The 12,588-nt window shown below is 35.3% G+C and overlaps 3 protein-coding genes across 4 annotated transcripts; 1 reads left to right on the top strand and 2 right to left on the bottom strand.

Annotated features, from left to right (window-relative positions):
- Positions 1-478: 478 nt before the first annotated feature.
- On the bottom strand, positions 479-4,833 carry LOC113111634 (galactokinase-like). Of its 2 annotated transcripts, XM_026276578.1 has the most exons (9): positions 4,450-4,833; positions 3,573-3,762; positions 3,151-3,270; positions 2,110-2,245; positions 1,814-1,995; positions 1,581-1,731; positions 1,214-1,376; positions 881-983; positions 479-847 (listed from the first exon to the last, which is right to left on the bottom strand). In XM_026276578.1, the coding sequence occupies exons 1-8, from the start codon at positions 4,618-4,620 to the stop codon at positions 906-908; spliced, it is 1,191 nt and encodes a 396-aa protein (XP_026132363.1). In that variant the 5' UTR covers positions 4,621-4,833; the 3' UTR covers positions 479-847; positions 881-905. The 2 variants fall into 2 exon arrangements, with proteins under 2 accessions (XP_026132363.1, XP_026132362.1); XM_026276577.1 differs by having other exon boundaries at positions 479-983.
- A 621-nt stretch (positions 4,834-5,454) lies between these two features.
- LOC113111633 (twinkle protein, mitochondrial-like) lies at positions 5,455-9,939 on the bottom strand. The gene is made up of 6 exons (XM_026276576.1): positions 9,866-9,939; positions 7,625-9,012; positions 7,054-7,294; positions 6,794-6,901; positions 6,380-6,521; positions 5,455-6,247 (listed from the first exon to the last, which is right to left on the bottom strand). The coding sequence occupies exons 2-6, from the start codon at positions 8,985-8,987 to the stop codon at positions 5,900-5,902; spliced, it is 2,202 nt and encodes a 733-aa protein (XP_026132361.1). The 5' UTR covers positions 8,988-9,012; positions 9,866-9,939; the 3' UTR covers positions 5,455-5,899.
- A 207-nt stretch (positions 9,940-10,146) lies between these two features.
- On the top strand, positions 10,147-11,764 carry LOC113111632 (39S ribosomal protein L43, mitochondrial). Its single transcript, XM_026276575.1, has 3 exons — positions 10,147-10,429; positions 10,868-10,974; positions 11,090-11,764. Exons 1-3 carry the CDS (start codon positions 10,299-10,301, stop codon positions 11,296-11,298), a joined length of 447 nt encoding a protein of 148 aa, XP_026132360.1. The 5' UTR covers positions 10,147-10,298; the 3' UTR covers positions 11,299-11,764.
- Positions 11,765-12,588: the final 824 nt, after the last annotated feature.

Here is a 12,588-nt window from a genome sequence, read left to right as displayed (position 1 = left end):
CATTCATCAGAAAATGCAGATTAAGCGTATTTTAACCCTTGATCTCCACATACACATTATATATATATATATATAAAATACGTCTCCTCTGCTCACCAAGTCTGCTTTTATTTAATGAGTACAGCAAAAACAGTAAAATTGTGAAATATTTTTACTATTTAAAATAAATGTTTATATTTGAAAATCTTTTAAAATGTAATTTATTACTGTGATTTTTAAAGCTGATTTTTTTAGCATCATTACTCCAGTCACATGATCCTTCAAAAGTCATTCTAATATTCTGATTTGATGCTCATTTTTTTTATATGTATCATATTGAAACAGCTGACTAAAATTATATATATATTGCCTTACAATATGTTAATAAATGAGTCACCACTGAGAATAAAGGGAAAAGAAAATGCTTAAAATAACTAAAAGTGATTCATGTTTAGTTCTTCATCTTTGCAATGCAAAACAAATTAAATTTCAATATTTTTATTTTGGAAATGTCATTATATATGTTAGGTACACACACACACATTCATATGTACTTGCTAAATTTAAACAATACATATGCTTACTGTACACTGTATTTAATCATAAAACACTCTCTATATTTAAATTTTTTTATTAAACACACATTTATGTCCTTGCTATGTGTATGCTATACTTATGCTTATTGTATATAAACACCATTATCACTATTAAGTCAATAAAAGCAAACAACTCCTTTATTAGCCAACATAAATCCTCTTGATTGAAAATGTATATATATATATGAGAGAGAGAGAGAGAGAGAGAGAGAGAGAGAGAGAGAGGGAGAGAGAGAGATTCTGATTAGTGTATACTGATTAGTTATAAAAATGTAGATCACTGTAAATTTCAGAGTTATTTGAAAGAAAAATCCCTGGTTTAGCACTGGTTTAAAACCACAGACTGAGAGCATGAGCTCCTGCTGATGGGGTAGTTGTGAAGAAAGTTGGAGATCCATGATATTTCTCCTGTAGGGAAACAGAAAAGTATTATTATCTTGGTCTTACCTTGAATTCCTGTTTAATACTCATTAGCTTAAATTCATAGACAATATGAAGAAAAGACAAGAGCAGGTACTGATCTCCAAAATCTGAAAAAATAATCATAATTCTAAAACACCCAGAATACTCAATTCAGACATTTCTTTGGATGGAATTGTCAAAAACTTATACACAGAGCATCTTAAACTTGTAAAAACCTGAATGTGTTTGACTGCTCTCTCCGTGGCATGAGCCTGAAGCAGAGTAACCGTGCATCCACCGAACCCTCCCCCTGTCATCCGACTCCCGAACACTCCATCCACCTCCAGTGCTGCCACCACCAGCTCATCCAATTCTGGACAGCTGACCTCGTAATTATCCCTAAGACAAACAATATTAACCCCAGTCCTTGAATGCATGATTAAAAGCCATGTAACTGACAGTTAACTCCACCTAATCAATAAATGAGTTAAGCAAATAACATATCAGTCACCGAAAAGCACCTCTAATCCTGGGATGTTTAAAAGGAGTTGACTTCTGTAAGTCTTCCAATATGATAATCTTGCTTCGATTATAGATGTTTACCTAAGAGAGTTGTGGCTCTCCACCATCAGCCTCCCAAACTCTTTGTAATCCCCTCTCTTCAGTGCCTCGGCAGCTTGCGCTGTGCGCTCAATCTCCTCGATCACATGACGTGCCCGACGGTACGTCACACCCTCCAATCGATCCTTGGCAGCTAAATTCAGATTTTATTATGAAATTACCTTGATTAAAGACATGCATTACGGTGTCTGTTCAAATGTTTATTTTCTTCCTACCCTCTAAATCTTGTAAAGTAGCCTCTCTTAGACTTTTCTTGTTCAAAGCGGCCGCTGCCTCCTCACATTGCTTTCGTCTGGTGGGATACTCGCTTCCTGTGAGAGAATGTCTAACGTTGGAATTTGTGATCAGGATTACAAGTCCAGGGTCAGCCAAAGGGACGGCAGTGGCCTCCAAAGACCTGAAAAGATTACATTTTAATTGTATTAAAAGCTGTTTTGATATTATATTTGCATATAGAAATTGGTAAAACTGATTATTTCTAATCTGACAGAAGAGTGCAAAATCTACTTACCTGCAGTCAATGAGCAAAGCGTGGCCCTCTTTACCCAAAACGGACACAAACTGGTCCATGATGCCACAGGGCACAGCAGCATGAGTGTGTTCAGCCTGCTGACAGGCCACTGCCTTCGCTACCTGATCCCCATCATCTGTGGAGGGCCAGAAAACATTATTTATTTGGTCAACACGAGTGCATTTATTTGATAAAAATTTTGTGAAACAGTAATATTGTGAAATTACAAATGTACAGAAAGTTGCAACATTTTAAATAACGGTTTTCTATTTTAATATGCTTTAAAATGTATTTCTGTGATGGCAAAGCTGAAATTTTAGCCATCATTACTCCAGTTTTCATTGTCACATGATCCTTGAGAAATTATTCTAATATAATGATTTCTTATTTTTATCAGTGCTGAAAAACACCTTTGCTGCATCATATTTTTGTGGATTCTTTGATAATATAAAATTCAAAACAACAAAACTTATTTGAAATAAACATCTTGCAACATTAAGACTCTGTACTGTCACTTTCGACTGTTTCAATGTATCCTTCCTCAATAAAATTATTAATTTCTTTAAAAAAATCTTAACCTCAAATATTTGAACAGTACTGTATATAATGTTTTTTAATAATAATAAATAATTTATTTTACATTGCTTTATTTTAAGAAAATAAAAAAATCTAACCAATACTACCAAAATCATTTTAAACATAAAAAAAAATCTAAATTATACAACATATGCTTATAAAATATTATTAAATAAGTAAACAATGGGTTTTTTTTATGCAGTTATATGCTGTTCTTTCCATGGTGACAGCAACTTATAGCAATAAGGGCAGAGCAGTTCTTTACTGGAAATTCAACACAATTGTTTGGAAGTTGTAAAGCTTGTTAAATTAGAAGCATAACCCATCAAATAACAACCTCAAAGCTAATGGTAGTTCTGTCCTGAACGTTTCACATGTTATCAGTCAAGCAAATGCTGTATGGAACAAATGAAGGGATTTTTACTTCTGTAATTGTTAAGCATGACAGACAGACAAAGTTCTTACCTGGACACAACTGCTGCAAGAAGGTGTACACAGCCACTTCCAGTGAAGCGGAGCTGGAGAGTCCTCCTCCTAGTGGCACACTGCTGGCTATTACAGCTCTGAAGCCAGGGATGGGACGTGCTGTGCAAACACATAGCCATTTGTGAAAGCTGATAAATGCATGAGATTAAAATATAATCCATTTGAAGTATATATTCAAGCTATATTTACTTTTAGAGTAAGACAACAGTGACAGTGCTCAGCAACTATTCTGTAAGTGTTGCAAGTATGGTATTTGGAAAATGCATTAAAAAGTTAGCCCAGAGACCAGTTCTCAGCATGGGCCCCTAGGGTCCCATTTCGTGCTAGAGGCAGACTAAATGTAAACTTCCTCATTACTTCCCTTTTTTGCCATATAGGCAAAAATAATAGCAAAAGATTACCTCTATAGTGCTGTACAACTCCCTTTACATAATTGGCCCAGTTTGGCTGCCCTCTTAAAAGTGGGGTCAGTTCATTTGGGAGATCAAAGTCCACCATCCTGGGCTCATCAGCAGCTTCGGTCAGAGTTACAACACAGCACTTCTGGCCAGAAGTTTTGCTGCCCACTATAACTGTTACCATCGGCAAGGCCTGCGATCATTCAAACAAACAATAAAACAGATTGTCAGTGCATTAATGCAGTGTGTTTTGATTTGAAAAGAACACTTGTTTGTTCCTATCATTAATCCCTATTTATAAGGAGAGATGGGAGTGTGTTGGCCACATTTGCATTATTGTTGGCCACATCTACTATCTCTACAATACAAAATATCATCAAGGATGTAAAAGGACAATCCATCGTTTCCATTGTTCAGATATCCTCTTTGCAGGGTACAGTATTTTGCATATGGACATAGAAACGTCATAAAATTGACGTAACACTGGGTCACTTTGCATTAGTGCAGGTAAGGATGATTCATTTACAGGTATCGGTTCTTTCGGACAGTCTGATTCAAATTACTGGATCAAAATAAGAATAATGGAGCGTAGGCTATTTTATGTCACGACGTAATAACTTCAAAACATTTTTAAAAGTATAATAAATTAAATATAATTTTGCTTTACACTATAGAATAATTAAATCAATCTACTTAACTCAATATCTTGACAAAAAAAGCTTCATGTTATATGTTTCAACAAGATGCTATTTTTTTAAACCAGCTTTTTCAAATGTGTGCGGGTGTTGATAAGTCGTAAAAATAGTTAGTATTTAGTAACTAATAGTATTAGTCAGTAACTACTACTGATTCGAGAACTGTTAACAAAAAGTGCCATTACCATTGGGAGGACAAATCCTTCATTATAATCTGTGTGTTCTCCGATTAAATTCACACGTCCTGGGGCACAAACTGCAACATTTGCATCGTCCCCGTGAAACGTTTCCCGGTACACACGACGAGCTTCAGAAACTAAATCTGCAACATTTGTAATTGGACAAATGTTGGCCATTGTATCGCAGTAGAGATACTTCACAAAAAAGTAATTCTAAGTGTTCGACAGATTCCCAGTAGCTGCAGACATGCAGCTTAAATCCCCGAGCGAATAATTAATAGCGCTCAATAAAGAAAATGGAATAAAATAGTTTTAATCCATGGAGTTTATGTAGAGGAACAGAAACTAGTAATTCAGGCTCAGACACTTCCTACATATACAAGAGTCCTGATTGGTGCAAGAAGTCACATGACACGTTTCGCTGCAGCGTGTCAAGGTCCTGCTCGAGTCTGGAACAAACAGCAAATATCAATGAAATGTCATTACAAACTTGTTTTTATAGATCGAATTATAACAAGTGCATAGACACACACACACACAAAGATTTTAGGTTATAAAAATTCAAAGCATTGCATTATGAAAGCTCTGTTTTAAGACATTCACAGAGGGTGATGTTGTTTATGAATAAATTATTTTTATTGTATTAGACCTCATATTAGTCACTTATATTTATAAATAAAATACATTTTAATAATTAATACAAAAAAAATGTACTGTACACACATACTTTTCAAACTATTTAACCATTTTGGGTGGCTAAATTGCATCTAAGATTCCTGTGGGAAATACAAAGCCAGTGTAAATTGTAAGTGCAAGACTAAATTATTTGGCTCTATTGGATCTTTATTTCCGTGCTGTGTGTGACCAGGGTTTAAATGTAATTGCTATTCGACTTTAGTATATAAAGTATATTAAGGCAGACAGATTGAATAGCTAAAAAACATAACATTGACTCAACTGTCAGAAATCAAAATACACAGAGATAATTTAGATAAGCAGAAGATACAAATCCTTCAAAATAATTTATTAACACTTTACACAGCCTCCTTTAAATAGCTTATTTGACACTTTTCTCCTACAGTAACAATGACAAACAAACAGAAACAAATCACATTTAATTTTTGGACATTATCCATAAAATGTAGTTACATTGATGAAATGTATGGCAGGATCTCTACAAATGCAGCTTTAAGGTCCAGTATTTAAACCGTCTTTAAATCATCAAATACTGGTTTATAACTCCTACAGGAAAACTTTTGAAAACAAAAATATGTTGGACTTAAGTGCATATAAAACATAAGTGGATCTACAAAACTTTGCATACAACTCTCTACAAGATCTAAAAATACTTAATATGAACATTCATTCAGTGGCATTTACTCAGTAGCAAAAATGCAGTAAACACCATAACATTACATTTTCATGTATTAATCATACAAAGAATGAATTCCCTGAGCTACTGATCATTTCCTTCTCCATCTGTGGTATGTTTTAACGCTGCTGCCCCCTTAATTGTCTTTGAGGTCTTGGCTTTGGCAGGTTTGGGAGCTTTCTCACTTTTTTCTTTGAGTTCTGTCTCCTCTATTTCCTCCGTGCCGTTATTCTTGTCCACTTTCACCTTCCGAAGCTTCTGCTTTCCCTTCACAGGCGCAGAGAAGGTAAGCGAGGCTTTATTAAATTCTAAAGGAAAGATCCCAACATCCCCGTCAAAGCGGTTCTTGGCCACCTGAAGGGACCTTCGGCCTGGACACGTCACCAACTTCTTCTCCTGAAGGATGAGCACATTATCTGCCTCCTGACTGGCCTGATAAAGGGAAATTATGCATTATAGACTTTTTATAGATAGATACATAACATTTTCTTATAGATAGAATATAATTTGTATCTCAAGTTAACAGCTGAGGAATAAACGTGCACACAGCCTGTATCTACCAACCTTGGCTGTGCCAAAGATGGATGCTGTCTGCAGTTCTTTATCATCCTCTTCTTTCCGAGGGTGGATAATTAAAGTCACATGACAACAGCTGTTTGTGGCAAACTTCCTGAAGGCTCCAATGATGTGGTCTTGTACAGCAAACCTGTGGGGGGAAAAATATCAATAATAATTTTAAATTTGTAAAACATCCAGTTATCTGACTATATCTCACAAACAATAATAACTAAGAACTACTATGCTCACTATTACCGAGAACTAGAAATTATTATTGACTACAGAATTTCAATGTCTAATCTAGATTTTATAATTTTATACTTTCCAATCCTGGAAATCACAGTTTTGAAAAGATCCAATATTTTTTCAGGACCATAGAAACTCTGTAAAATAAATAGCATATTAAAATTGTTGCCTTACTTGTCCAAAGACAGGTTCTCTTGACCCATCATAAACTGCAGGTTGTCAATGATCACATGACTGATGTCATACAGGTAAACGGCATGCTGCATGGTATCCAAAACCGTCCTGTGCAGGGTGCAAAAGTGCCGTTCATATTTAAAGATCATGAGAAAAACCTGGTCCTCTCCTTTGCAACATTCAAAGCCATACTTGCAATACAGTATCTATTACAATCAAGCAATTTATTAGATTTTATAAAAGGAATGGCAATGATTTACTTGATGTTCTGCTGTCCATGGAAGGTCATGAAGTAGAGGGGCAGGTCCTCAAACTTGTCAGCCCACATGTCATATTGATCCAGGTTCTCCTCCAGCCTTTGCTTGGCAAACTGGGTCAGCATAATTTTGGCGAGACGCACATTGCTGATTTCAAAGCTGCCCCATAATGTGTTGACACCCTGCATGCATAAATCTAAGGCAAACTCACTGATGAAGGTGGTCTTTCCACTGCCTGTTGGACCTGTATTTACAAACACATGCATGAGAAGAAATACAAATATTCTATTCTATTCTATTTAATATTTATGCACATTATATAATAATAATGTTATTATTACTATTTTAATTACATTTTTATTATTATTTAAGATTTATTTGTTTTATATATTAAAGAATTAAATTAATAAAAACCGCTATATGGTGTGTGTGTATTTATATATATATATATATATATATATATATATATATATATATATATATATATATATATATATATATATATAGTACAGTAAAGTACAGAAAACTTTTGCATAAGGCAAAGTTCTGCTCTATATAGCTGTGTTGGCTATACCTGTAAAAACTGTCAGCTCCCCCTTGCGATGACCTTTAAGGATCCGATTAAGCTCAGGGAATCGAGACCACTGTATTCCAGCCACCTGCTCCACATTAGCCAGTTCCCCATACACATCCTCCCTGAGCTGCTTGAAGGACACAATGGACTTGTGGGCAGCAGGGATTGAAGCCTTGACAATCCGAGCCAAGTTCCTGCCCTGGGCCAGTGCCTCACTGGGGCATGGCTGAAAGTCCCCTGGTCGGATAAGAGAACAGCGCTTCAGTCCAAGTTTCCTGGAGAATATTTTTGAGGCTTCCCAGGAGCGCATATCTCCCCCCAGCCACAGTGTGACTTTCTTGAATTGCTCCAGATAAGGCAGGAGGAATGGAGGCAGACAGCTTACACCTCGTGGCAAGGCCAAAGACGGAAGACCGGTAGCCTGATTCACTGCCATGCTGTCTACCTCACGTCCCGTGAGCACAACCTCACTGTCCTTCCGTCCTATCAAAGGCAGGCCGAAGAGGTTGTGGTAGCTGGAGATTTTTGGAACCGTAGCTTCAGTGTAGACAACCTGTCCGTCACCTTTCACGGCAGCAGAAAGCAGCTTAACACCACGAAGGCCCGAATCATGTCCACTAAACCAAGGGAACACCAAACTCTTGGTGGGCTTGAAGAACCTGACCCCAAATTTCTTCAGTGTGGCGTTGGTGAGTTTACCAATCTGAAACATGGTTTTAATGAGCTGCACTTCCTCATCCAGGAGGTCGGAAAACGGCACAGAGCTGCTCCATATTCTTTGCACCTCCTTCATCTCCATCTCTCTTTCTTCCTGCTCCTCCATGCTCTCAGGAAACCCCAGCAGCACGTTAGGACTGATGGAGGTCTGATTCTCATTCAGCATCACCTCAATGCAATCCTGGAGGTCCTCCCAGCTCCCCTCCACTAAAGTCTCCTTACACAGAAACTGTCCGGTGGTTTTATCAATGAACAGTGAGTAATTCTCTTTTCCAGACCCTTCAGTTGCTGGTTCCATAAAAATACTAGGAGCATGTAAGCAGCTGTAGCCATCGTAAAAAGGGATATCTTTGGAACGAAGATACTGCTTTATATCAGTCACGGTGAGGGGCTGGGCAGGAAAATCGATGACAGACTTTGCATCTTTTCTTAATGTTCTGCAGAAATATAAAGCAACAGCAGGTCTTATTCGGTTTTCAAAACAATACCAAATTGGTGCCCTAAAAGAACGCTGTAGGACTGGATTGAGGCAGGGCTGGTAAAATGATAGATATCTCCAGGGAGGAAGATGAGAGGGTTTACTTGGAATACAGCCTGCCTTCTGCAAGAGACAGCCGACCCCCCTGAAAAGCCTGCTCCTCCACATCTGCTGGTAATTCAGGACATCAGACCTGCAATGATCGCAGAAAATTTGCACAATTACAATATGCAGTTTAAAAATGCGACTTGATCAGAACGTGTCATAAATATGGGTCATTTGTGTTATGATCTATCTTTTGAACTTTTAAAAGTAAACATACTGTAAACATAAAATACAATAAGAATAACTTAATTGTTAATTATATTTCAGGATGAAGACTTACTTGATCGATAATCACTATTTAGAAAAAGCATGTTAAAATGTATCAAATATTTTAAATTACGCTTTCTTAGGAACATTTATTTGGACATCTCTCACTCACCACTTTATTCCATTGCAATACATGTTTAGCTCCCCACAACAAAATGATGCACCTTCTCAAAATCAAAGTAATAAAATGATTTGCCTTTTACCTTTTCTGTTATATTATGGTTTAAAAAAGTATTTAAATATATTAAATTGCAAAAGACAATATATTAAGTTGTTTATGTTGGGGACATGAAAATGTAGTGCGTAACAGTGTGGCATAAATGACTTAACTACGTTAACATTAATAGCGCCACTTAATACATTATATAAATATTAGTAGATCAAATAGTCGAAAATGCTATTTATATACATTCATATAAGAATGTGCATGAACTACTGATGTATTATAAAGCTTGCTACGGATTCATTAATAAATGTAAATATAAAGCGTCACCAGAAAAAATAACTGTAACATCATATTGTCCTATGCATGACCCTTAACACTCAAATATACTGCACGTGTATCTGTAAAATTAAAAAAACTACTGAAGAAAAACGGTGGCGGAAAATATGTATAAGAAACATATATACCGTAAACATTTGAAATAACATACTGTAAACATACAAAAACTTACTAATCTGCAAGAAGCGCGTCAAACTGTTATCATGTGCACGTCCTACAGAACACGAGGTCCGCACTCCAAAATACTTCCGTGTGAAACACAAAACTCTTGTCGTAGTCAGTCAAGACAAAGATAATTAAATTATGTAGCCTCAGATTGTAATACGAATATATTCATATATAATTACGCTGCATCATGTTTAAATTTCATGTAACAATGCAATTGGGAACTTTCTGATTGTTACAAAACTGTATTGCAGTTACTTCTAATGCGTAGCTTCTATTTCCACCCGGACGACAATTTGTGACGTACATGACATTACACATGTCTTCTGACGATTGTCCTCTACATCTAATCATTAAAAGTGCGTCATTGTACTCTAATCTATACTGACAGCATTTAAAGAGTGTGGTGAATTGAATGTAGGATCTCTGAAAAGGTGAAGATGACTGCTCGAGGAACACCGAGTCGTTTTTTACAGAGCGTTCTTCACAATGGAGTGGGCCGCTATGTTTGTCAGCTGAAGCGAATATCTCTGATCTTCTCGAAGAAAGGCCAGGGCTCTTTAGGAGTCAGGTATGGGTTTACATCATCTGTGCTGATCATGTGTAATTAAACACTATATATATATATATATATATATATATATATATATATATTACATAGACTATTTACTGTGCATGGAGAACCAGGAATTTATTATCATTTGTTGTATTTTATTATTATTTGTTAGTTTAATATCACATATTATGTAAAAAGAAATATTAAAATGGATTAAAATACTTATAGTTTTTTTTTTTTTTTTTTTTTTTAAATAAATTATTTTGCAATGAAAAGGTGAAAGCTTTTTTAAATTTGATTGGGCTTAGGATGAGTTTTAGTGCAGCTGGTGTTAAATTAAGTTTGTGGTAGATTAAGTACGATGTTTCAGTGAGAACATTTGACATTGTGCATTATTTGTGTTTTGCTTATTGTAAATCATTTAGTCACTTAAAATCACTTCTATTCCTCCAGGGATTTCATTGAAGAAGGGGTGGTGGACTTTGCCAAGAATAATCCAGGAACTGTGGTTTATATCTCCCCTCAGTCCTGCAGAATTCCAAAGATAGTAGCTGAGTATTGTAAGCCTGACCTTGTTGTTTCCTGCAGTATTACTAAAGGTTTATGATTTGAAGTTATAAATGTAAAAAAAAAAAAAAAAACTATATGCTTACTGTAGTTATTTGATCTGTGCAGTGAATGGTAATGTGAAGGAGGAGACAGTCACCAACAAAACATCACAGGAAATTGTAGAACTTATAACCAAGCTGTCCAACCAGTCAGGCCTGGACATCATCCGCATTCGTAAACCCTTCCACACAGACAGTCCCAGTATCCAGGGCCAGTGGCACCCCTTCACAAATCGACCCCTCAGCATCCATCCAGTCGGCCCACAGACAAAATAAGGACTTTGCATTGTATTTATTCTCTGCTTGATGTTCTGACCTATTGAAGAAGACCTGAACTTCTGCCACAGCACCAAATCAACATAAATACAACGTTTTCAGTAGTGACCTGTTATTAGACATTTAAAATCAAGTTGTTTCTGTTTGATGAATTATGACAAATTATTTGTTGCTTGGTAAAGTTATATAACAATGAAATTTTGCTTGAATAAGATTAACTGCTTTTCACATTTATGTTGGCCCTTTAAAAGATGAGAAATACAAAGCTTTCTTTGGGAAATAAAATTCTGAACTGAAAATATGACTCCATATGATTTTTTCCTCACTTGTTTGGAATTTTGTTACCCAAATACCCCTGCACTAATAAATCTTGATATCTCGGAAAACTACTTTGTTACTAAGAACTTTGTTAGTAAGGTATTGTAGCAGCTGCAGTTATTATAGTAAACAAAACATGGTAACACTTTATTTTAAGCTGTTTTTGTTACATGTTATATGTACTTACTATTATAATAACAATAAATTCTGCATAATTGCATGCAAGTAACCCAAACCATAATTCTAATCCTAACCATATGTGACCCTGGACTACAAAACCAATAAAAAAGGTCAAAAAGATGATTAAATAAGCTTTCATCTGATGTTTGGTTTGTTATGATAGGACAATATTTGGCTGAGATACAACTATTTGGAAAATGTGGAATCTGAGGGTGCAAAAAAAAGATCAAAATATTGAGAAAATTGGGAAAATTAATTCTTAGCAATGCATATTACTAATCAAAAATTACGTTTTGATATGTTTACAGTGGGTACTTTACAAAATATCTTAATGGAACATGATCTTTACTTAATATCCTAATGATTTTTGGCATAAAATAAAAATAAATAATTTTGACCCATTCAATGTATTTTTGGTTATTACTACAAATATACCTGTGCTACTTATGACTGATTTTGCAGGGTCACATTTAGTAAGAACATATAGTTAACTAATATTACTCAGTACTTAAATGTATAATTATACCATAACAAAGATACCTTAAAATAAAGTGTAACCAAAAATTTAAATAAAACTAATAATAAAAAAAAAAATCAGCTAGTTGCCAGGGAAACATTTCTAATTAGATTTTTGTTTCATTTGTACTAAACAAATGATTAAAACATGCATAGTAGTACTCTAGTTATATTAAAATAACAGGAAAAAAAACCAGGAAATAATATTATTGCAAGACTATAACCACATATTTATACGTTTCATATTTTTGTGGTTTACCAAATGTAATGATTTGA

Source organism: Carassius auratus, chromosome 12 (genome assembly GCF_003368295.1).
Source record: "Carassius auratus strain Wakin chromosome 12, ASM336829v1, whole genome shotgun sequence".
NCBI classification, from domain to species: Eukaryota; Metazoa; Chordata; class Actinopteri; order Cypriniformes; family Cyprinidae; genus Carassius; species Carassius auratus.
This window is presented reverse-complemented; position numbering and strand designations above follow the sequence as displayed.